At 40.7% G+C, this 22,712-nt stretch overlaps 1 protein-coding gene across 8 annotated transcripts in view; it reads left to right on the top strand.

The window, feature by feature from the left end:
• MTHFD2L (methylenetetrahydrofolate dehydrogenase (NADP+ dependent) 2 like) overlaps positions 1–22,712 on the top strand; it is a 158,318-nt gene extending 135,606 nt beyond the window's left edge. For all 8 annotated transcript variants that reach the window (XM_062198684.1, XM_062198679.1, XM_062198675.1 and 5 more), the window contains one exon: positions 21,044–22,712. In XM_062198684.1, the coding sequence (XP_062054668.1) occupies positions 21,044–21,156 (113 nt within the window). In that variant the 3' untranslated portion in view covers positions 21,157–22,712. The remainder of the gene's footprint in view (positions 1–21,043) is intronic.

Raw genomic sequence — 22,712 nt, 5'->3', positions numbered from 1 at the left:
CAATTCACAGTAGCTAAGACCTGGAATCAACCCAAATGCCCATCAACAGTAGACTGGATAAAGAAATTATGGGACATGTACTCTATAGAATACTATACAGCAGTCAAAAACAATGAAACCCGGTCATTTGCAACAAGATGGAGCAATCTGGAAAACATTATGCTGAGTGAATTAAGCCAGTCCCAAAGAGACAAATATCATTTGTTTTCCCTGATCGGTGACAACTAACTGAGCACCAAAGGGGAAACCTGTGGAAGTGAAATGGACACTATGAGAAACAGTGACTTGATCAGCTCTTGTGCTGACTGTTGATGTACAATGTAATACTTTATCCCTTTTAGTATTTTTTTGTTCTAGTACTAGTGATTGAACTCTGTAATGAACACACAATTATTCTTAGGTGTTTAAATTTTAACTGAAAAGTGATCCCTGTTAAATATAAGAATGAGAAAAAGAGAGGGAGAAGATGTACAATTTGAGACATGCTTAATCGGACTTGCCCCAAATGGTGGAGTTAGAAATGTGCCAGGGGATTCCAATACAACCCTATCAAGGTGGCATGTACCAATGCCATCTCACTAGTCCATGTGATCACTTTCAGTTCACAATTGATCACACTGATAGGTCTAAGAGTCAAAGGGATCACACAAACAAGACAAGTGTCTGCTAATACTAACTGATAGAATCAAAAAGGGAGAGAACGATCCAACATGGGAAGGGGGAGACACAGCAGACTCATAGAATGATAGATGTCCTAAATAGCACTCTGGCCTCAGAATCAGCCCTTAAGGCATTCGCATCTGGCTGAAGAGCCCATGAGAGTATTGTAGGCATGGAAAGCCAAGACACTCTGGAAAAAAAAAAAAAAAAAAGAAGACCTAAATGAAGGATCTCAGCGAGTGTGATCCCAGTGGAAAGAAAGGGGCATTCAAGGTAAGAGGTATCTTTCTCTGAAGGGAGGAGAGAACTTCCACTTTGACTATGACCCTGTCAGAATAAGATCGAAGTCAGCGAACCCTAAAGGCTTCCATAGCCTCGGCAACTCATGACTAGGGCCTAGGGAGATTACTGATGCCATAAACAAGAGTGTTAAATTGTTAAATCAACATCAAGAGTCACTGTGTACTTATGTCCCATGTGGGATCTGTCCTTAATGGGTTGTCCAATGTGCAGTGATGCTATAACTAGTACTGAAACAGTATTTTTACACTTTGTGTTTATGTGTGGGTGCAAACTGAAAGCACTTTAAAACAGCCTTTCTCTATGGCTGTGTATGCTTAATGGCACATAAAGATGTACATTTTGGGTTGCAGACTGCCCTACCTGGCAATATTTATTAAATCACATTGTGGGTCTTCTTTGCAAGTATATATCAAAATTCTAAAAGGAAATGGCACAGAAAAAAAAATATAAGAGGAACAGGAAAGAACACTGGACTGGGAGGCGGATGAGGTTATTTTGTACCTAGACCTTTGCTGGATACCTTCCTGGCCATCTGCATTATCAGTTACACAATAGCGATTGCAATAGTGCCCCCTTATGGTTTCAGTTGCCTGTGTTCAACCACAACATTGAATCATCCCACATCCCTACAAGAAGGCTTAGTGCAGTCTATAAGGTATTTTGAGAGAAAACACATTCATATAATTTTATTATAATGTTTATATTTTGTTATCAGTTATTCTTAATACCTTTTTGTACCTACTTTATAAATTAAACTATTGTAGGTATGTATGTAAAGGGGAAAGAAAGGCATAGTTTATTTGGATGCAGTGTTATCTGCAGTTTTGGGCCTCCACTGGGGGTCTTGAAATGTATTCCCCATGAATAATAGGCATAACTGTGTATCAGTGTCTCTGTCAATTCTAATATTTTGTACATCTAGAAATTCAACAGAGTGCTACCAAATGATCATGTGAAAATACAGAAACTGGGTCAGTGCTGTGGCATAGGGTTTTAAGCTACCACCTGTGATTCTGGAATCTCATGTGGATGCTGGCTCGAGTCCTGGCTGATCTGCTTCTGATCCAGCTCCCTGCTACTGTGCCTACAAGGGCATTGGAAGATGGCCCAAGTCCTTGGGTTCCTGCACCAATGTGGGAGACCAGGGTGAAACTACTGGCTACTGGCTTTGGCTGGCACAGCCTTGGTCATTAAGACCATTTGGGAAGTGAACCAGTGGATATAAGATCTCTCTTTCTGTCTCTTCCTCTCTCTCCCTCTCCCTTTAACTCTGCCTTTTAAATAAATGAATTAATGAATGAATAAATATTTTTTAAAAATAAAAAAAAATCCTGGCTGCCCCACTTTCAATCCAGCTCCCTACTTATGTACCTCTAAAAGCAGCACAAGATGATCCAATGCACCCATGGATCCTTGTACCCATGTGGGAGACCTGGTTGAAGTTCCTGGCTCCTGGCCCTGGCCATTGTAGTCATTTTGAGAGTGAACCAGCAGATAGAAGATTCTCTCTCTCTCTCTCTCTCTCTCTCCCTCCCTCCCCCCTTTTTTCTCTCCCCATGTCTCCCTCCTTCTCTATAAGTCTACCTTTCAAATAAATAAATTTAAAAAAACATAGAAACCCTTGGAAGGAAGGCCAGTGTTTTCTCATCATATCATAAAATATGCCCATGCAATCGCAAGTATTTCTCTTGCTACCCTGCTGGTTCTTGGAGCCAGAGCACTTGTGACAACCTGGTTTTGGTAAAGAAGCCCTTGCCAGTGAGGCCATGACTCAGCCACCTATAGTAGTAGGCAGGAGATAGGTTTTGACATGTTGTTCTGCAGGTTGTTCATCAGGACTTCACCTGAGGTGAGAGATGTTCTCCCAACCGAGAGGGAGGAACTTTAATTTGGGTTATGCTGCAAAACTCACAGGAAGCATTGGCTGCAAATTGCCACAGAGAAAGGATGGTGCTTTGTGAGTATCGGTGAAAGTTTCACTGAGCTATATAGTATAGCATCCAAGATAAACATAATGGATGTAGGTAAAATCAAATGTTAAGTAAATTGTCCTTGCTGAAATCTTGGCTCATTAATAAAAGAAACTGGGTGAGCCATTTAGATTGCATTGATGGGAAAGACTTAGCACTGTATGTTGTGAGTAAAGTGGTTTTGATGAAAAGCGGAAGTGACACTGGCAGCAAACTTCCCTGGAAAGGAGTTCTCAGAGATATTTCATGACACTGAAAGGCCTAAGGTTAGAACATTGGAAGCTGATGCAAACCTAGGAAGAAATCTGATAATTTGCCAAGGCCTAGAAAATATGCTTGCTCTTAATCATAAGTTCTATGACCAGACAAGCCAAGCACCATGTATTCTTGAGGAAATTTTTACCAAAGAATAAAACACTTTAATTCTCAATGTTTTCAATTATGGTGTACTGAATAAATATCAGCTCACCATTTTTAGCTCCCTGTACATTTATTAACCACAGTAAGACTTTTTGTTTGGCTAAAGTTTTTTAAAGCTCATAGAACAAACATAATTTCTCACATTGATTATCATTTTTAAAGACTTATTTGTTTGAAAGGCAGAGTTATAGAAAGAGAGGCAGAGACAGAGAGAAACAGATAGATTTCCTATTTGCTGGTTCAGTCTCCAAATATCCACAACAGCTGGGACTGGGCTAGGCAGAAGCCAGGAGCCTGGAACTCTACCCAGGTCTCACATGTGGATGCAGGAGCCCAAGAACTTGAGCCATCCTCCTTTGCTTCCCCAGGAGCATTAGCAGGAAGCTGAATCAGAAATGGAGCAGCTGGGACTAGAACCAGTGCTCATATGGGGTGCTGGTGTCACAGGAGACGGCTTAACCTGAGCCACAAACTCACCCTCATCCCTGTTGATTTTAATATTTCTTTTCTCTGTTTCAACTGTCATTAAAAAATTATTTCTTAATTTGAAAGGCGGAGTTCAGAGACAGGACAGACAGGGAGAGATCTTCCATTCACTGGTTCACTCCAGATTTGTCACCTTGGCTAGGCTGGGCCAGGCCCTTGCAAGAAGTTCCATCCTACTCTCCTACAAGGATAACAGGGGCCCACACACCTAAGTCATCTTCCGCTGCTTTCTCAGGCACATTATCAGGGAACTAGATTGGAAATAAAGCAATCAGGACTTGAACCAGCACCCATATGTGATGTGAGCATAGCAAGCAATGGCTTAACCCACTGCAGCACAACATGGGCCTCTCAACTGTCATTTTTATGGTCACACTGCTCTGAAATACTGAGTACTGCCTATGTTTATCTTTTGTCTAATAAAATTTCATGAAATTAATGGTTTTGTAGTTTAAATTCATATCCCATGCCATAACCACCTCCACTACATGATTGTTCAATTGTGTCTGATCATAATTAGTGTGTCTAAGAATTGTGTCTTGTTACTAATATCATACTGTAAATAACTGATTTAAAAAATTAGATTTTTCTACATAGTTATTTAGCAAAGGGGACATACCCTTCACCTACAATTTTTTAAGCCATTTTCTGTTTTACATTTACAAGAAACTCCATACATTTCTGACAAAGCAGGCTGTATTCTCAATAGGTAGAAATAGGTGGTTATGTGGTAGAATGGTGAATAACAGCCTAGAAGGCAATCTGTGATCCCCGGTGCAGAAGCTCCTCATGACCCTGCTTTTACAACAGAGGGTTAAAAACAGGTCACCAGATGGGCTTGGTCAGCGGAACCATCTAATTAGTGACTTCCCCTGCTGTACTTCAGTTATCCCAGCTCATGTTGGTGAACTCTCAGACCTCATTAATACTGCATAGGTAACACACAGATGTTTCCATGATCTCTTGGAGCTTTAATAGCTTTGCTTCTGTTTTATGATGCATTCTGCAGGGATGGCTATGTAATAAAAAGAACTGGAATGTCTGCTCCTTGCCTGCATCTCTTCTCCCTGTCTTCCAACTCTGACCACACCTCACCACTCATTGGCCTGTACCCGAACAAGGAATATCATGGTGTGAGTAGAACTGGTGGAAAGGAAGCAAAGGGATAAGAAGGAAGAACAGTAATATAGGCATTTTTCTCAAAGTCAAAATAGGTAAGGTTAATATCTAACAGGAACTTTCTTCTCTTTGTTGCTTTAAAATTATAAAATAGTAAGCATCCTGTATCAGAGTAGCAGTCACTTGAATCCAGCTTTCCACTAATACACCTCAGAGGCAGAGGATGATGGCCCGAATACTTGGGCCCCTGCCACCCATGTGAGAATCTCAGTTGGAGTTCTTGGCTCCTGGCTTCAGATTGGTTTAGCTGTGGTTATTAGGGGCATTTGGGGAATGAACTAGCAGATGGAAGATTCTCAATCTCTCTCTCTCTCTCTCTCTATCTCTATCTCTATCTCTATCTCTCTGATATCTTTCTTGTTCTCTCGCTTTTTCTCTCTGACACGTTGCTTTTCAAATAAATATGTAAATAAATCTTTAAAAAGTTAAGAGGAAGATGTGATGGCACAGTAATTTAAATCAACCCTTGAGATGCCTGCATCCTACATCAGAATGCTGATTGGAATCCTGACTACTCCACATTTCTGATCCAGCTTCCTGCTAATGTGCCTGAGAGGCAGCAGATGATGGGCCAAGAATGTGGGTTCCTGCCACGCTAATGGGAGATCTGGATTTTGATCTGACCCAGCCCTGGCTGTGGCAGGCAACTGGGGAGTTAACCAGTGGATGGATGATCTCTTGTCTTGTCTCTCCCTCTTTCTCTGTCACTCTGCTTTTCAAAAGAATGAATGAATGAATAAGTATTTTTTTCTAAAGAAATACAGATATAATAATGAATAAATATGCATATACCTATTAAAATATGAGTGTTTAGTGTTGCAAAAATAAAGCAAGAAAAAGGGGGAATAAAGAATGATAGGGTGGAGTTGCTTAGAGGGAAGCCCAGGAAGGCTCACTGCTAACCTGAAATGAAGAACAGCGCCATGTGGGAATATGAGGAAATAGTGTTTCAGGCAAATGGAGCAGCAAAGGCAGAGATCTTGGTGTTTTTGAAGATTTGCAGGGAGGCGTTGTTATTGGACATAGTAAATAAAGGTGAGAAAGTAGGGCAAAAGTCAAATAAGTAGGAGCAGGAGTGTCACTTCGTATGAAGTATGGAAAGGAATTTGGATTTTAGTCTAAGTGCAATAAACAGCCATTAATGAATTTGAGACAAAGAAGTGACATTTTTTTCTGATTTAATAGGGTCTTTAATAGGCTACTGAATAACCTACACACTGTAGAAGACTAAAGGTTTAAATAGGGGTACCTTATATAAGACTATTGTAATTATCCAAATAAGAAATGCTGGGGTGTGGACCCAAGTGGTAATGGGTGAAAATGTTCACAGGTGGTTAGATGGTAGATATAATTTAAAAGGAGACTTGTAATGATCAGTTTAATGATATGACAAAAAGAGAAGAATCAAATATGACTCTAAGGGTTTGGGAATAAACAAGAGTGGAGATGCCAGTTCTAGAATCCTTTTGAGATGAATCTTAGGGACAATGAATTTCACCCAAGTAGGTATACTTGGTAGAGAATAGACAGAAGAGAAGAAGGGGACTCTTTCAAGGGGGAAGAAACAGATCAAAAGCAGGGAGGAAGAATTACAAAGGTTCTTATGTACTCAATAGTAGGCCCAACAAGGTTTGTAGTGGGAAGGGAAGAAGTAGGAGTGGGGAACCTGTTTTCTCCCAAGGATCATGCCAGTTGGGTATTCATTATATCAACCGAGGGCCATACAAAATTATTAACTTAAAAATTGTCCTGGGGCTGGCACTGTGGCACAGCAGGTTAAGCTGCTGTCTGAAGCACTGGCATCCCATATGAGTGCTGGTTTGAATCCTGACTGCTTCAGTTCCAATCCAGCTCCCTGCTAATGCACCTGGGAAACCAGTGGAGGATGGCCCAAGAGCTTGGGCCCTTGCATCTAGGTAGGAGAGAAAAAGCTCCTGGTTCCTGGCTTCAGCCTGACCCAGCCCTGGCTATTGTGGCCAGCTGGGGAGTGAGTGAACCAGTGGATGAAAGATCTCTCTCTCTGTCTCTCCCTTTCTCTCTGTAATTCTTTCAAACAAGTAAATAAATAAATCCTTAAAAATTTTGTCCTGCTATAGGTTTATTGAATTTTGAGTCCCACCTGTGTCCTGGCAGGGCCTGACCAAATGATTTCATTGGCTTTATACAGCCTATGGGCCAGACATTCCCCTACACCAATCACGAATGTGCCCCAAATAGTTGCAGACTTGTCTTGCATTTTTCAGAAGATTTTCTAGTGGGCAAAAATCTCTCTCACAAAGGGGACCCTATAGACTTCCAGTTGTTCAGAATTGTTCCTCAAAATTCCAACCCATCAGTCAACATGAGAACATAAGAGAATCAGTAATTCCATGTAAGTCTAGTATCCGTCTTCTAAGAAACTACAGTAGATGGGACAAAAAACTCAGGAGTGCTTTTTATTCAGTTTTCATCTATGCTGTCTCTTCCTGTAATGCTCTACATTTGAAGCCTCAACCTAGTCTTTTTATATTGTGTCCAATCTGTTATGAAAGACTGCTTTGGAGTCCAACTGACTTAGGTTTGAATCCTAGCTCTGTTACTTAAACCAATTACGATCTTAGGTAAATCACTTCACCTCTCTGAGACTCGATTTTATCATCTGAAAAACTGAGATAATACCTATCTTATAAAGTTGTTGTGAAGATGAAATGAAATAATCACCTTACATGAGCTAATTAATGTGTGTAGATTGCTGAGCATAATACCTGGCAGAAAACAATGTGTGTGTGCACATTATTCACCCTTTCTCCCCATCCCTACTGCACTACTAACCCAGAAGTGTATACCATCACTCTTCAATTACAGACATGTTCCTCATTACTTTTCTGGCCTCAGCTCTTGTCTGGTCCTATTTTTTACCCAACTATCATTTGAATTAACTTTAATGATTATCCATGCTTTTTGCATCTTCTCCAAACAACCATAGATGGTTTCATCTACTTTATTCATTTTTCTGTTAATCCTATACTGCCTTGTACTTTTATATAGTTGTTCTCCTTCAAATCTTCCAGCCCTGTAAGGGAAATTTCTTATACATTTCTTTTGAATCTCCATCCCACACCAAGTCTCAGCATTTTTAGTATTCATTTGTATGAATATCTCTATACTAAAAATATTTAGTATCACTCTTATTTTATAGAAGTAATTCCCTGGCCGGCGCCGTGGCTTAACAGGCTAATCCTCCGCTTGCGGCGCCGGCACACTGGGTTCTAGTCCCGGTCGGGGCACCGATCCTGTCCCGGTTGCACCTCTTCCAGGCCAGCTCTCTGCTGTGGCCAGGGAGTGCAGTGGAGGATGGCCCAAGTTCCTGGGCCCTGCACCCCATGGGAGACCAGGAGAAGCACCTGGCTCCTGCCATCGGAACAGCGCAGTGCGCTGGCCGCAGCGCGCCTACCGCGGCGGCCATTGGAGGGTGAACCAATGGCAAAAAGGAAGACCTTTCTCTCTGTCTCCCTCTACTGTCCACTCTGCCTGTCAAAAAAAAAAAAAAAAAAAAAAAAAGAAGTAATTCCCTAAAATTGCTTTCATGAGAACACAAGCTCTGACTCAAGGTAGCAGCAAACACAATATTCATCTACAACAGCCTACATCCATTAATAATACATCCATTGATTCATTCATTGATTTAGTCAGCATGTACTCATTGAGTGCTAGTTCATATTAGGCATCAACATAATAGATAAAGTCCATATTTTTCTAGATTATATAAGCCTCTAAACTACAGTAAGCCACTTTTGGAAGTGACTTGGGCACTGCTTATCCTCCCATATATTCTAAAGCACTGGAAAGTAAAAACATATTACTTATTTTCAAGGAAACAAGATTGTTAAAAACTGTACTAGGGCCAGCACCGTGGCTCACTTGGTTAATCCTCTGCCTGTGGCGCCAGCACCCTGGGTTCTAGTCCTGGTTGGGGTACCAGGTACTAGTCCCAGTTGCTCCTCTTCCAGTCCAGCTCTCTGCTGTGGCCCGGGAGGGCAGTGGAGGATGGCCCAAGTGCTTGGGTCCCTGCAACCACATGGGAGACCGGGAGGAAGCACCCGGCTCCTGGCTTTGTATTGGTGCACAGCACTGGCCGTGGCGGCCATTAGGGGAGTGAACCAATGGAAAAAGGGAGACCTTTCTGTCTCTCTCTCACAGTCTATAACTCTCTCCCTGTCTTTCTCTCACACTGTCTTACTCTGTCAAAAATTTTTTTAAAAAATTAAAAACTGTATCAGTTTTTCAGAATAGTTAATCCATGATACTGTAAAAAACCAAATAACAATGACTGCCTATCCACTCAATTTTTCGTGTTAATGGTTGATCAATTTGACTCAAAATATCAGCCTTTTTGTTATAGATGATTTATAAGACAGCCCAGAAGTCTCATTTTAATATAATAGAAGACCTAATACTTTAACCCAGAGGTAATTATTTTGAAAAAGTTGATGAAGATTGCAAAAGCCTCTCTGGAAAAGATCCTAATACTGTGGTCCTAGTACTTACACAGAACACTTCATAAAACCACTGGGACCGGCTGGCGCTGCGGCTCAATAGGCTAATCCTCCGCCTTGCAGCGCCGGCACACCGGGTTCTAGTCCCGGTCGGGGCACCGATCCTGTCCCGGTTGCCCCTCTTCCAGGCCAGCTCTCTGCTGTGGCCAGGGAGTGCAGTGGAGGATGGCCCAAGTCCTTGGGCTCTGCACCCCATGGGAGACCAGGAGAAGCACCTGGCTCCTGCCATCGGATCAGCGCGGTGCGCCGGCCGCAGCGCGCCTACCGCGGCGGCCATTGGAGGTTGAACAAGGCAAAAGGAAGACGTTTCTCTCTGTCTCTCTCTCTACTGTCCACTCTGCCTGTCAAAAATAAAAATAAAAATAAAAAAACCACTGGGACCAATGATGGCTACCATGCAGTCCCTCTGCTCACCAAGCTAGTTGTCTCTGTTGTTACAACAATTACAATATGGACAAGATGGTCATGGTGAAGTATATGTCTTTAACATCAACTTTCTGAGATATTCTACCCAGTAGCATGCATTTGCCTTTGAATGATCTACCTCCATAGAGAACACCTAGAGTTGGCACATAAGAAAATACATTCACAGAGGAAGGAGGGAAGTGTCTGATGCCTCTGCAAATTTTCATCTTTTTTTGTACTACAATGAGATTTTTTGCAGTTGTTTTTCAGTGCCTCATTTAAAAAAGATTATTTATTATTTATTGGAAGACTGTCTCTCACACACACACACACACACACACTCAGTGGGCAGAGAAGATCTTTCTTCCACTGGTTTACTCCCAGATACCCACAACAGCTGAGGCTGGACCAAGTGGAAACAGGAGCCAGGAATTCCATCCAAGTCCCCCATGTGTATGGCAGAAACCTATGTACTTGGGTCATCATCTGCTGCCCTTCCAGGTGTATTAGCAGGAAGCTGAATGGGAAGCAGAGGAGCCAGAAGTGGAATTGCCACTTCAATGTGAGATTCTGGTGTCTAAGAAGTGGCTTACCTCTTTGTACTGCCACACCTGCCCAGTGACTCATATTAAAATATAGATATTTATGGGAGGCAGTTTTATCTCTTCTTATGTTGGGTTGATTATGGAAGACTACTGAGAACAAGACTCTACCAAGAGATTTGGAGGATTCGCCAAACAGCCTTTCTAGTTTACAGATTTGCTACTCTGATAGGAATTGTCAGCAGCATAAGGGAAACTAATTAGGGAGGGAAGACAAAGGATTGGGAAGGATGACAGGAGTAGATAAAGGTTTTTTTTTTTTAAAAATACATTATGAAAGGGAATAAAATTTTATAGTCATTTTCCTGTTTCACAATAGAGTTACCAGAATTATCACAGCAGAAATATTGCCTACCAAAGTGGAAATTGGCAATGGTGGCTGACACCATCAAAAGTCAGAAAGAAGCCGTCTCTGAGAGATCACGGGCAGAGTTTACAAAAAGCAATTTGAAACTTTGATCAGGGGGCCGGTGCTGTGGCATAGCGGGTAAAGCTGCTGCCTGAAGTACTGGCATCCCATATGCATGCCAGTTCAAGTCCCAGCTGCTCCACTTCCAATCCAGCTCTCTGCTATGGCCTGGGAAAGCGGTGGAAGATAACCCAAGTTCTTGGGCCCCAGCACCCACATGGGAGACCCGGAAGAAGCTCCTAGCTCCTGGCTTCAGATCAGCGCAGCTCCAGCCGTTGTGGCCAATTGGGGAGTGAACCAGTGGATGGAAGACCTCTCTCTCTCAGCCTCTCTTTCTCTCTTTCAAATAAATAAATAAATCTTTTAAAAAAATTTTTTAAAAAAGAAACTTTGATCAGGTGATTGATTTGCTATCTGACCTCATGCAGTGAGGTCTAATTGGCATGAGAGTTTTTGTTTTTAGATATTCACATTTATGATGCAGTTAGCCAGTTATTTATTGGATTTAAAATAAAGGTAACAGAGTCCAGGATCTGCTCTGTAGCTTAAGCTGCTGACTGAAATGCCAGCATCCCATGTGGGCACCAGTTCCAGTCCTGGCTGCTCTACCTCTTATCCAACTCCCTGCTCGAGCACCTGGTAAAGCAGTGGAAGATGGCCCAATGTGGGAGACCTGGATGAAGTTACAGGCTTTTAGCTTTGGCATGGCCCAGCCCCAGCCATTGTGGCCATTTGGGGAGTGAACCAGCAGGTGGAAGATCTCTTTCTCTCTCCTTCTCTCTCTCTCTCTCTCTCTCTCTCTCTCTCTCTGTGTGTGTGTGTGTGTGTGACTCTGCCTTTCAAATAAATAAATCTTTAAAAATAGAATAAAAGCAACAACAACAACAAAAACTGAGCCACCCTACAGATTCCAGTTGCAAAGGAAGTACTTCAGAGAAGTCCTTGTAAATACAGTTCACTGTCTGATAAAGTCACCACAATGGCATAGACATGTAAATGGGAGTCTTATTCTCATCTACCCCATGAGTACAACAGTCCTCTCTGCCCTACTACAGTCCACAGGAAGCTGCGATAATGAGCATCTTGAGATAGAATGTGTAGAAAACTTGGGGCAACCTCAGCAGTCAGACAACCAGACACAAATTTAGAGGAAGTGTAGTAAATTGTCTCTGGATATTCTGGCCCCTTGCAACTGTCAAGAGTTCACTTATTCAGAAACAGTTTGCTCTCTCTGGTTCATCATGCTTTTGAGTGTCATTTTTATGTCAACCACATGAGGAAGTGGAATATTTTCTGTGTTACCTCCTGAGCCAGACAATTTTCCAGTCCTACACCATTCAGGTTTTTCTGGTTGTTATTCCTGTACTTCATTTTCCTCAAGCTTGTCTCCCCTTCATTATAGTGCATATGTCTGAGAGGCTATGCACTTAGAAGCATGGGAAAGTCCTCCAAACATTTAATTTAGACAATTACATATGTACGCTGGCAGCTGTAATTCACAAGAGAGAAGCAAGACTTTTATATTCTGCTGCCTTGTCCCAGTTACACGATTATCCTTCTTCCTTTTAGGGGAGGTGGTTGTCACATTTGTTAGAAATTACTTTTTGCATGGTTGGAAATCTGACATGGACCACAGGGTACTTCTTTAAAAGTGACAGAGAATCTGACAAGATAGAAAGAAAAATGGAACAGCCTTTTAAAAAACTTTCTGTCCAAAAAATAGGTTTATAGGACACAGAATATTCTTTACCTTTGCCGGAATATGCAGTTTCCAAAGTATAGTAGCAAAATTAATTCTGTTTGCATATGTCTGAAAATCACTACTGGGGATCTGTGAAGTAATATATAATGTACTGAAGTCAGAACATTATCTATCAAGGAATTAGAGAGCATTAAAAAGCATTTTAGATGAGACTTTGGATTATTAAAGGGCCAGGCCCTGGGAACCTGGAAATATAAGTTTGCAGAGGAAGCCATGACACAGAACACATAAACAGAGTACCCTGTTAGGAAGCATGGATTGCCAAAAGCTTAATGGTCATGCATTTTTTAAATTTTTTTTTAGGATTTACTTATTTATTTGAAAGAGTTAGAGAGAGAGAGAGAGAATCTTCTATCTGATTCATTCCCCAAATGGTCTCACCCAAAGCCAGGAACCAGGAGCTTCCTCTGGGTTTCCCACATGGGTAGCAGGGGCCCAACAGTTGGATCATCTTCCATTGCTTTCCCCATGCTGTTAGCAGGGAGCTGGATCAGAAGTGCATCACCTATACACAAACTTGCACTCCTATGGGTTGCCAGTGTCACAGGTGGTGGGTTAACCCACTACGTCACAACACAGGCTGCTCTTTTATTCTTACTTAGGTTGTTAAAAGTCATTTTAACGTCCCTGAGGTTACTGCTAGCATCCTTCACAAGTGATCTGTCCATATCATGTGACCATATGTCATCTTTGGGTTGGGGGGACATACACATATATTGGACCCCTACTTTCTTCCACCATCCCTATCATTGCCTCAAAGGTTAAATGTGACATAAGTTTTGCTCCACACCTATTGATCTTATCTTGATATTGAAAAATAGTTATCTGTAGGTAGAAATATTATAAATGATATGAAGCTAAGCCTGTTCTTCCTTTTTGAAATCTGTAGATAATAGCAGAAAAAAAATAGTCCCCCATATAAGAGGTCTTCAAACAGTTTGGAAACCTGAAATTGAAAGATAAATTTATTTTTGTGGTAAAAATTCTTGAAATCCATGCAAAGTTTTTTCATAATACACAGTTTCCATGAACTTTGTAAGACTCTGTTTACGGTGGGGTAAAGGGAACGTAAAGAATGGATATGCATTCCAGTCTGGAAGAGGATTTCTCAGGTAATAATTTATTGATTTGCAAGAATCTGAAACTGAAATGTGAGATGAAAGTTATTTAGTAGTATATATATTTTTTCCCTAAAATTCTGTACCTTACAAAACTAGCCGTTCCTTAATATGTAAACAGTCAAATTCTTTTGCAGAAGCCTTTCTTAAAATCTGATTCACCTTGAACACAGTAACCCCAGCTAAATGACCTACACCCTCCCCTCAGAGTCATTCAGCCTGGGACCACCACATTCCTAGCTTCATGTCTTTCTTCTCCCTGTGTTCATCATATGATTTTGTCATAATGAACTTCTTTAAGCACCTCCATTACATCCGATTTCATTGTCAAGTCTGAACAACCTTTTGCTTTTATTCTTCCCTCTCTATAGTGCTTTTTCTCTCCCTTCCCTGCCCCTACCATCCCCAGACATCCATCAGGTATTGGAGCTTTTCTGTAACTTTATGAATCATTCACTGACGCCCATACATGATTTCTGTTCCTTGTCTGATGCTCCTACAATAACTTGAATTCATTCTTAACACATTATACTTGATGTTATTTTTGTAGTTCTCCTCTTTTCCCTACCTTAGGTGATAAGCACTTCTTTAGAAAAATGTACCACATAAGACAGTAAATTTCTGGGACTGGCATTGTGGTATAGCAGGTTCAGCCACCACCTGTAATGCCACATCCCATATGGGAACTGGTTTCAAGGCCTGACTGTGCCACTTCTAGTCCAACTGCTTGTTAATGCACCTGGGAAAGCAGCAGAGGATGATCTAGGTACTTGGGCCCTTGCATCCATCTGGGAGACCCGCATGAAGCTCCTGGCTCCTGGCTTTAGCCTGGCCCAGCCAAGGTTGTTACAGCCATTTGGGGGTGAACCAGCAGATGAATGATCTCTCGATCTCTCGATCTCTCTCTCTCTCTCTCTCTCCCTCCCTCCCTCTCTCTTTCTGTCTCTGTCTCATTTTGTCTCTCCTTCTATCTCTGTAACTCTGCCTTTCTAAGAAATAAATCTTTTTTTTTAAAAGACAGGTTCCCAATTTAATTTTATGCTGCTGCAAAATACATTTTTCCTCAAAGATTAAAATACTTTGACTATTGGTCTTAGCAAAATATCTATGAGGCTGTACCTGGACTGAGCACTACCTACTTCTTTCGTGCTATCACATACAACTACTCCTCTTTATTCTTACATGTTACTTTACTAACTTTCTTGCTGTGTTCCCAAGAGTAAAAGCAGCTTCCTCTCTCTACCTTCTCCAAAAAGAACACACTGTGTTGTTCATCTTTCTGTATCACCTGGAAAAGTTTGGCATAGATTTGCCACATATACTCAGAATCAGTTAAGTCCTCCAAATGTATCCACAGTGCAGTAGACATTTCATTTGTAGAATACATTATAACCATAGCTAAATTATTATTTAGATAATTATATCTCGCTAACTACAATAACTATGTTTGCCTTGCTCAAGAAACATTTGTTGTGAATCTATCTGGGCCAGTTTGTTGCATGTGTGGGAACAGTGAATAATCAAGTATAGGGCTAGGAAGTGATGCAAGGCACAGATGTTGGGCCAGATTTTAAAACGTCTTTATTGCCATGACAAAGGATTTATATTTTATCCTAGAGACATTGAAGATCCATAAAATGTTTGAAAGCTGAAATGATCCAATCTGTGTTTTAAAGGATGAATCTGGCAGCAGGTTGGATGGCTTCTATAGTAGAGTAGGAGCTGAGAGACTACTATAAATTATAAAATAAAGAAGGTCACACATGTCTTCTGTTCCTGTTTGCCTATCCCCTTTGCAATGAGACTCTGCCAATCTTCCTAACCCAAGGCTTTGAATTTGGACTTGATCATGTGACTCTCTTTGGCCAATGGGACATTAGCAGCAGTGAAGCAGAAGAATGAAAAGCATCTGTACACTGGGTTTTCTGGACTTGACTGGGAACCTAAGGCCACCACTGTACAATGTAGCCTCACTGAAGCAGTGAATTTCAACCAGTCTTTAAACACCCTCCACCCTGTTTACCTGTGGAACACTCCTTCCCCACCCTTAGAAACATCTCTTACTTCAGACAGTGATTCACGTGGTGCATTTCAGAGCCTTGCAGTGGAGGAGGCATAGGCAGTTTGTCTTCATTGTTCAGTAGGTTCCAACAGTCACATACTCTGTGATTGCAAATTGCAGTATACAAATCTCATAAATCAGTGAATGAACAGTTAACTCAGCCTAGCCTCTAGAGAGGAAGTGGTATTTATGTCGTATCTGAGAAGGAAGAGTAAATTTTCATAGATGGAGAAGTAAGGGAAGAGCATCTCTTCACCGAGAATAAATAGTACACATAAATGCACAGGCTCTCTAACATTCTAAATCATGCTAGTGGGGCAGGCATTTGCTATAGTGGTTAGAATGCCACCATCCTATGTGGAAGTGCCTGGGTTTGAGTCCTGGCTCAGATGCCAATACCAGCTTCTGCGAATGCACACACAGGAGGCAGCAGTGGATGGCTTAGATATTTGAGTTTGAATCCCTGCCACCTATAGGGAAGATCTATACTGAGTTCTAGATTCCTGGTTTGGCCCTGGTCTAGTTCTGGCTGTTGTGAGCATTAGAGAGTAAAGCAGCAGATGGGAAATCTCTGTCTCCATGTCTGTCTGTCACACTGTTTCACAGTAAATAAAATTAAATGAGACAAAATTTAAGAAGTACAGGCCGGCGCCACAGCTCACTTGGCTAATCCTCCACCTGCGGCGCCGGCCCCCCGGGTTCTAGTCCTGGTTGGGACGCCAGATTCTGTCCCAGTTGCTCCTCTTCCAGTCCAGCTCTCTGCTGTGGCCCAGGAGGGCAATGGAGGATGGCCCAGGTGCTTAGACCCTGCACCCACATGGGAGACTGGGAGGAAGCACCTGGCTCCTGGCTTTGGATCAGCGCAGCGCACAGGCCATAGCAGCCATTTGGGGGGTGAACCAATGGAAGGAAGACCTTTCTCTCTGTCTCTCTCTCTCACTGTCTAACTCTGCCTGTCAAAAAAATAAAAATAAATAAATAAATAAATAAATAAATAAAAATTTTTAAGTATATAAATCATTCTGGCAATGCCATAGCTCTTTCAGAGAAATCTATGAAATTTATTTCACAGGGTTTAAAGTTCTCAGAGAGGTCATTCAAATAAGTTCTCATGATAAGTATTACTTTTCCTCAAAATATTTTTTATTTTCAGGAACTCATTTTAAACATTACCAAGTCATTTCCACCTAAGTTTCATCTCCCAGAGCAAGTTTCACCCAGACAATAGTATTTGATGATTGTTTTATTTTCCTTGGTTGTTAGTTTCAGTAACTCTAAAATCATGGTGACTATGAAATCGAACTTAACCCTGATTTTGCCATATATGTTCATTAGTCTCTTGTGAAAGCACTGATATCAATCAAAAGTTATTACCTGACTCTCAAATATGTATAATTTTTGGTTACTTCCCCTGCACACTCCCTTAACATACTCCCCACACAGTAAAGTCTCAGATGGAAATTACTCCTTCAACCTACTCCCCACTGAATCTCAGAGAAAGAAGTCACTGCCCCATCATGCTTCCATATTTCTCCTCACTGGGGCATGTATAACATCTGTTCCCAATAAAAAATTGGATTAATCTTTAAAAGCTTCATCTTTCCAAGCAGGTGCAAACCTTGTCTGCCCTAAGGGAAAGCCCAGCCAATGAGAAATTATTCTGGTGATATAACGCTTGTTAACTTTTTCAGACATGGTTGGGCAAGATGCTTTTCAAGCATCAAACATGAATTGATTTTAACTCTTTCTCATGTGACTAATTTTGTCTCATAAGTCTCCTCTAGCACTTAATAAACACACTGCTTAGGATAACCTTGAAATAATTATGCGAAATCAATAGAAGAGAGAACTTTTCTTAGGCGCTGATATCTGTACCCACTGGCATTAATTTCCCACCTTTCTTGAGAAATCACATTCTTCCACTTCCTGATCTTCATGTAAGTAGTCAAAGAATTAACCAGCAGATGAGTATGAATTTCCTTCTCAGGCATGGATTCTCCTGAAAATCATTTCAAAAGGAATAGACTTAATATTTTTTCTTAATCAAATTCATCATTGTCTTCCTTTTATGACCAAATGAAAACTTCACCTTCACATCTACCTACTTTATTTCAAAGATAAGTAAATTGAAACAAGTTTTTGAATAATGAGGTGTGTTCACAGTAATATTGTTATCTTTTGCCCAGTGAGTCATTTACAGGGCTTCATTGATGCCACTAAATGCTTACTCATGTCTAGAGACGCTCTAGCCCAGATCACAGGAAGGCCCATTACCCATCGCGTAGTCTAATTCTGTGAAAAGCAGTGGAAAAGGGTGAATATATGTTGGTGTCAACCATAAAGTGTGCAAAAATGCAGATACTGAGCTACACGTTTCCAGCAGGTGTTATTTCATACAACAGCTCACTCAATTCCACCTTCTCCCACACAAACCTCACTTTTTTCAGCAAAAGAATGGGATGATAAGCATGTTGTATAGAGCCTAGGGAGATTACTGACGCCATGAACAGAAGTGTCAAATTGTTAAATCAGCAACAGGAGTCACTGTGTACTTACACCCCATGTGGGATCTGTCCCTAATGTGTCGTCTAAAGCCAAGTGATGCTATGACTGGTACTGAAACGGTATTTTTATACTTTGCGTTTCTGTGTGGGCGCAGACTGATGAGGTCTTTGCTAATTATATACTAAAGTGATCTTCTGTATATAAAGAGAATTGGAAATGAAAAAAAAAAAAAACAACCTGGTGTTAAAATGGAAATGGCATAGAAAATTAATTAATTTGAAAAAAAAAATTCTGTAGGATCTCTGTCTTTAATGTGCTGTACATTGCTATTTAATGCTATAATTAGTAATCCAATGGTAGTTTTTTCACTTGATGTTGCTATATGGGCAAAAAGTTGAAATCTTTACCTAATATATACTAAACTGATCTTCTGTATACAAAGAGAATTGAAAATGAATCTTTACATGAATGGAAGGGGAAAGGGAGCGGGAAAGGGGAGGGTTGCGGGCGGGAGGGAAGTTATGGGAGGGGGGAAGCCATTGTAACCCATAAGCTATACTTTGGAAATTTATATTCATTAAATAAAAGTTTAATTAAAAAAAAAATAAGCATGTTGTAAAAACATAATTTGGAAGAGAGGATCACAATACCTGAGTGGACCAGTGGTTTATCTTGTCTGATATCCAGGAACAAAGCAACTTGATCCCCCAAATGGCCACAATAGCTGGAGCTGGGCTGCTCCAAAGCCGGGAGCCAGGAGCTTCCTCCGGGTCTGCCACGCCAGGGCAGGGGCCCAAGCTCTACTACTTTCCCAGGCCACAGCAGAGAGCTGAATCAGAAAAAGAGCTGCCAGGACGAGAACTGGTGCCCATATTGGCATGCTGGCGCTGCAGGCAGAGGATTAACCTACTGCACCACAGTGCTGGCCCCGATATTGGTGAGTTTTTGAGAAAAATATAGACAAGTGACATTTTGTTCACTTTTATGGGATAATTAGGAATTCCTTCTTTGGATAGGGTGGGAGTATCCCAGGTAGAAGGAACAGCTAGAGCAAAGAAGGAAAGCCAGCTACTTATGGGATGGTGTCTGAGCCAGCCCAGTGTTCCTGCAGCATAGAGGACATTGGATGGAAGTACTGCAATGTACTGCAATGGAAATGGTCTGCTTCAAGGATCGAGAGACACTCTACAAAATGAAAATATTCTCTTCTGAACCATAATATTTTTGTCTTTTCTTGGTGACTTAGCATTAGAAGATTCATGACACAAATAAGCTGGACTTCCTTTTTTTTTTTTTTTTTTGAGTGTGTGATGTATTCAAGACTACTTGGAATTTTATTAAAGTAAAATAAGACTATTCCTTTATTTTTCTTATAATTTTAAAAAAATTATTCCAATGGACTATACCACCTCAAACAAGATACATTTCATAAACCATCTTTAAAGGGGGCAATGCAAACTGTAAAGAAAAAATAATATTTAAGAAGTAGAAAGCCTGGGCAGGTGTTTGACATTCTGGTTAAGATGTTGCTTAGGACATCTGCATCTCATATTGCAGGGCCAGGGTTTGAGTCCTGGCTCCACTTCTGATTTCATCTGCCTGCTAATGCTCACCCTGGAAGGCAACAAAGAGATCATGGCCCAAGTGATTGGGTCCCTGCCATCCATGTGGGAGACCCAGCATGAGTTTCTGGCTTCTGGCTTCAGCCTGACTCAGCCCTGCCTTTTGAGTGCATTTGAGGAGTGAACAAAAATCTCTCTGTCCCTGTTTCTCTGAAATAAGTAAATAAATAAATATTTTTAAAAAGAAGTGCATATGAACAAATTTTTAAAAGGCAATACATCTAAGTAACATGGTTAATAATGTCATATTGTACATTTAAAAATATTATCCATTCTTACTTTGTTCTAAAAGAGCTCATCTGGAAACACTTCATTGTCCTTATTCACACAGGGAGGCACTAAAAGCCATCAAGTGAATGAATGCACAGAGCATTTCCCTTGACTGTTGTGGGTGTGAACCTTCTTAAATAAAACCTTCTTAAATAACACTTGCTGAAAGTTGTCTGCTATTTGCTTTGAGTATATTCACTTATCAAGACATCTTAATACTTTTGAACAGGACTATGTTTATATATGTGTTCAGTAATTCAAATATATTTAATGGTTTCTATCAGCTCACAATGGAATGCATTATATACAACATACTTGGTAATTCTGTCATAACAAAAATAATTCAACTTAATGATATGGGCTAAACTTTTTATATTCCAGCCCCGTTGTGATCAATATCATGTATTTTAGAAGTAGTTAACTGGGATTACAAGTAATTGGGTCAATCATGAGTGGTAGCTCTCCATCAGGTAAAACTAAGTGAGCTGCATGAGCTTATAAACTGGGTTCTACTGTGTTCTTTCCCTTCACCTTAGATACCGTATGCAGATGTGGTTGTCTAAGCATCGTGTGTGTGTGTGTGTGTGTGTGTGTTGTAGCCTACTTCATTTTAAAAATGATTTGAGGCTGTTAGTTATATGCATAATGCACAATTCCACTCATTTGTCATGCTAAAGTATATGAAATTCTCAGAAAAATTTAAAAATAGATTATACTTTCTGTGTCCTCTGTCAGCTGTTCAGAAGCAAGCCGGCTTCATCACTCCAGTGCCAGGCGGCGTGGGACCCATGACCGTGGCCATGCTACTGAAGAACACCCTTCTGGCAGCTAAGAGAGTCCTGTACTAGACACAGGGGTGAGCCAGGCACGTGGCAGTCATGTTGATTTGTTTGACAAGGGGCAAACTTTTATATTTTACTACAAAAGTATTTATTTCTACATTGTATTTATTTTTTCATGAATAAAATCATCGTGGATCAGATGATTCACCCTTTACACATTTCTTGCTTACAGATTGTGAGTTTTAGGGAAAAAATCAAATCCCAAAGATAATTTGAGTAACAATTACTTATTTTGTGGAAATTTGTTCATAATATTAAAATAACAAAGGGCTCATAGTAAACAAATATATTTTATGTAATTAATATCACACTCACTTTGTTTTCAAGAAATATTTTGTCAGTCTCATTAGACGCCCATGTAAAATGGAATTTGGATTTTGCCATAACCACATTCACTTTCTAATACATTTTATGTTCTATGTCACATGCTGAAAAAGAGCTTATTTGCTAAAAGAAAGTGGATGTTGGGGCTAAAATCTTGATATCAGATATACCCCAAATATATCCTGTGAGGTCATACTAATGAAAAATTATGTTCCTAAATAAGGAAAGAAAAATATTCAAAGAAGGACTAAAAATGTAGTGTTACTTAGAAAAGTACTGATTATGTCACGTCATGAATGATTGTGTCCCATGGTACAAATATATGAAGAATGTATTAGGTTTATATGTCCTTTCTTTCTTTTCTAAAAAATATGGGCAGTGCCTTCACTGAATAATCATGGACAAGCTCAAAATTAAGTAAATACGTAAAACAAAACCAAGCAGGCCGGGCTCAATAGGCTAATCCTCCTCCTGCGGCGCCAACACCCTGGGTTCTAGTCCCAGTCGGGGAGCCGGATTCTGTCCCAGTTGCTCTTCTTCCAGGCCAGCTCTCTGCTGTGGCCCTGGAAGGCAGTGGAGGACGGCCCAAGTGCTTGGGCCCTGCACCCTCCTGGGAGACCAGGAGAGGCACCTGGCTCCTGGCTTCGGATCAGCGTGGTGCGCTGGCCGCAGTGCACCAGCCACAGCGGCTACTGCGGGGTGAGCCAACGGAAAAGGAAGACCTTTCTCTCTGTCTCTCTTTCACTGTCCAATCTGCCTGTAAAAACAAAACAAAACAAAACAAAACCAAGCGTATATTTTATAACAAATATCAGATAAAATATGGTATGAGTGAGGCTATCATTAAAGAGTAGTAACTGTTATTTTTGTTTACTAATTCAGAAATCCAACAGGAAAATGTACTTTCACTGTGCCAAAATGAAACATTTAGGCTACAGCTAAGTCTAATGCTTTGTTGCCCACAGTTCTTCTGTTATGACATTTGCTTCTCAAAGGAAATACAATGTTTTGAGCATAATGTAAATTAGGAAATACATGTGAATGTTAGTTGAAGGTTGCTTTGACACTGCTAGAGCCACATAACTGGTGTTTCCATGCCCAAATCCCAGTATGTTTATGTACCAGTAATGATTCTTACCCAATGTATGTCTTTACCTGTACATTCTTGATCACTTGTGTGGAAATACACTAGATGTTTATAATTAATAACATTTCAACTACATAATAAAAGCAATTTG

The sequence above is a fragment of the Lepus europaeus genome, chromosome 8, assembly GCF_033115175.1.
Source record: "Lepus europaeus isolate LE1 chromosome 8, mLepTim1.pri, whole genome shotgun sequence".
Taxonomy (NCBI): domain Eukaryota; kingdom Metazoa; phylum Chordata; class Mammalia; order Lagomorpha; family Leporidae; genus Lepus; species Lepus europaeus.
This window is presented reverse-complemented; position numbering and strand designations above follow the sequence as displayed.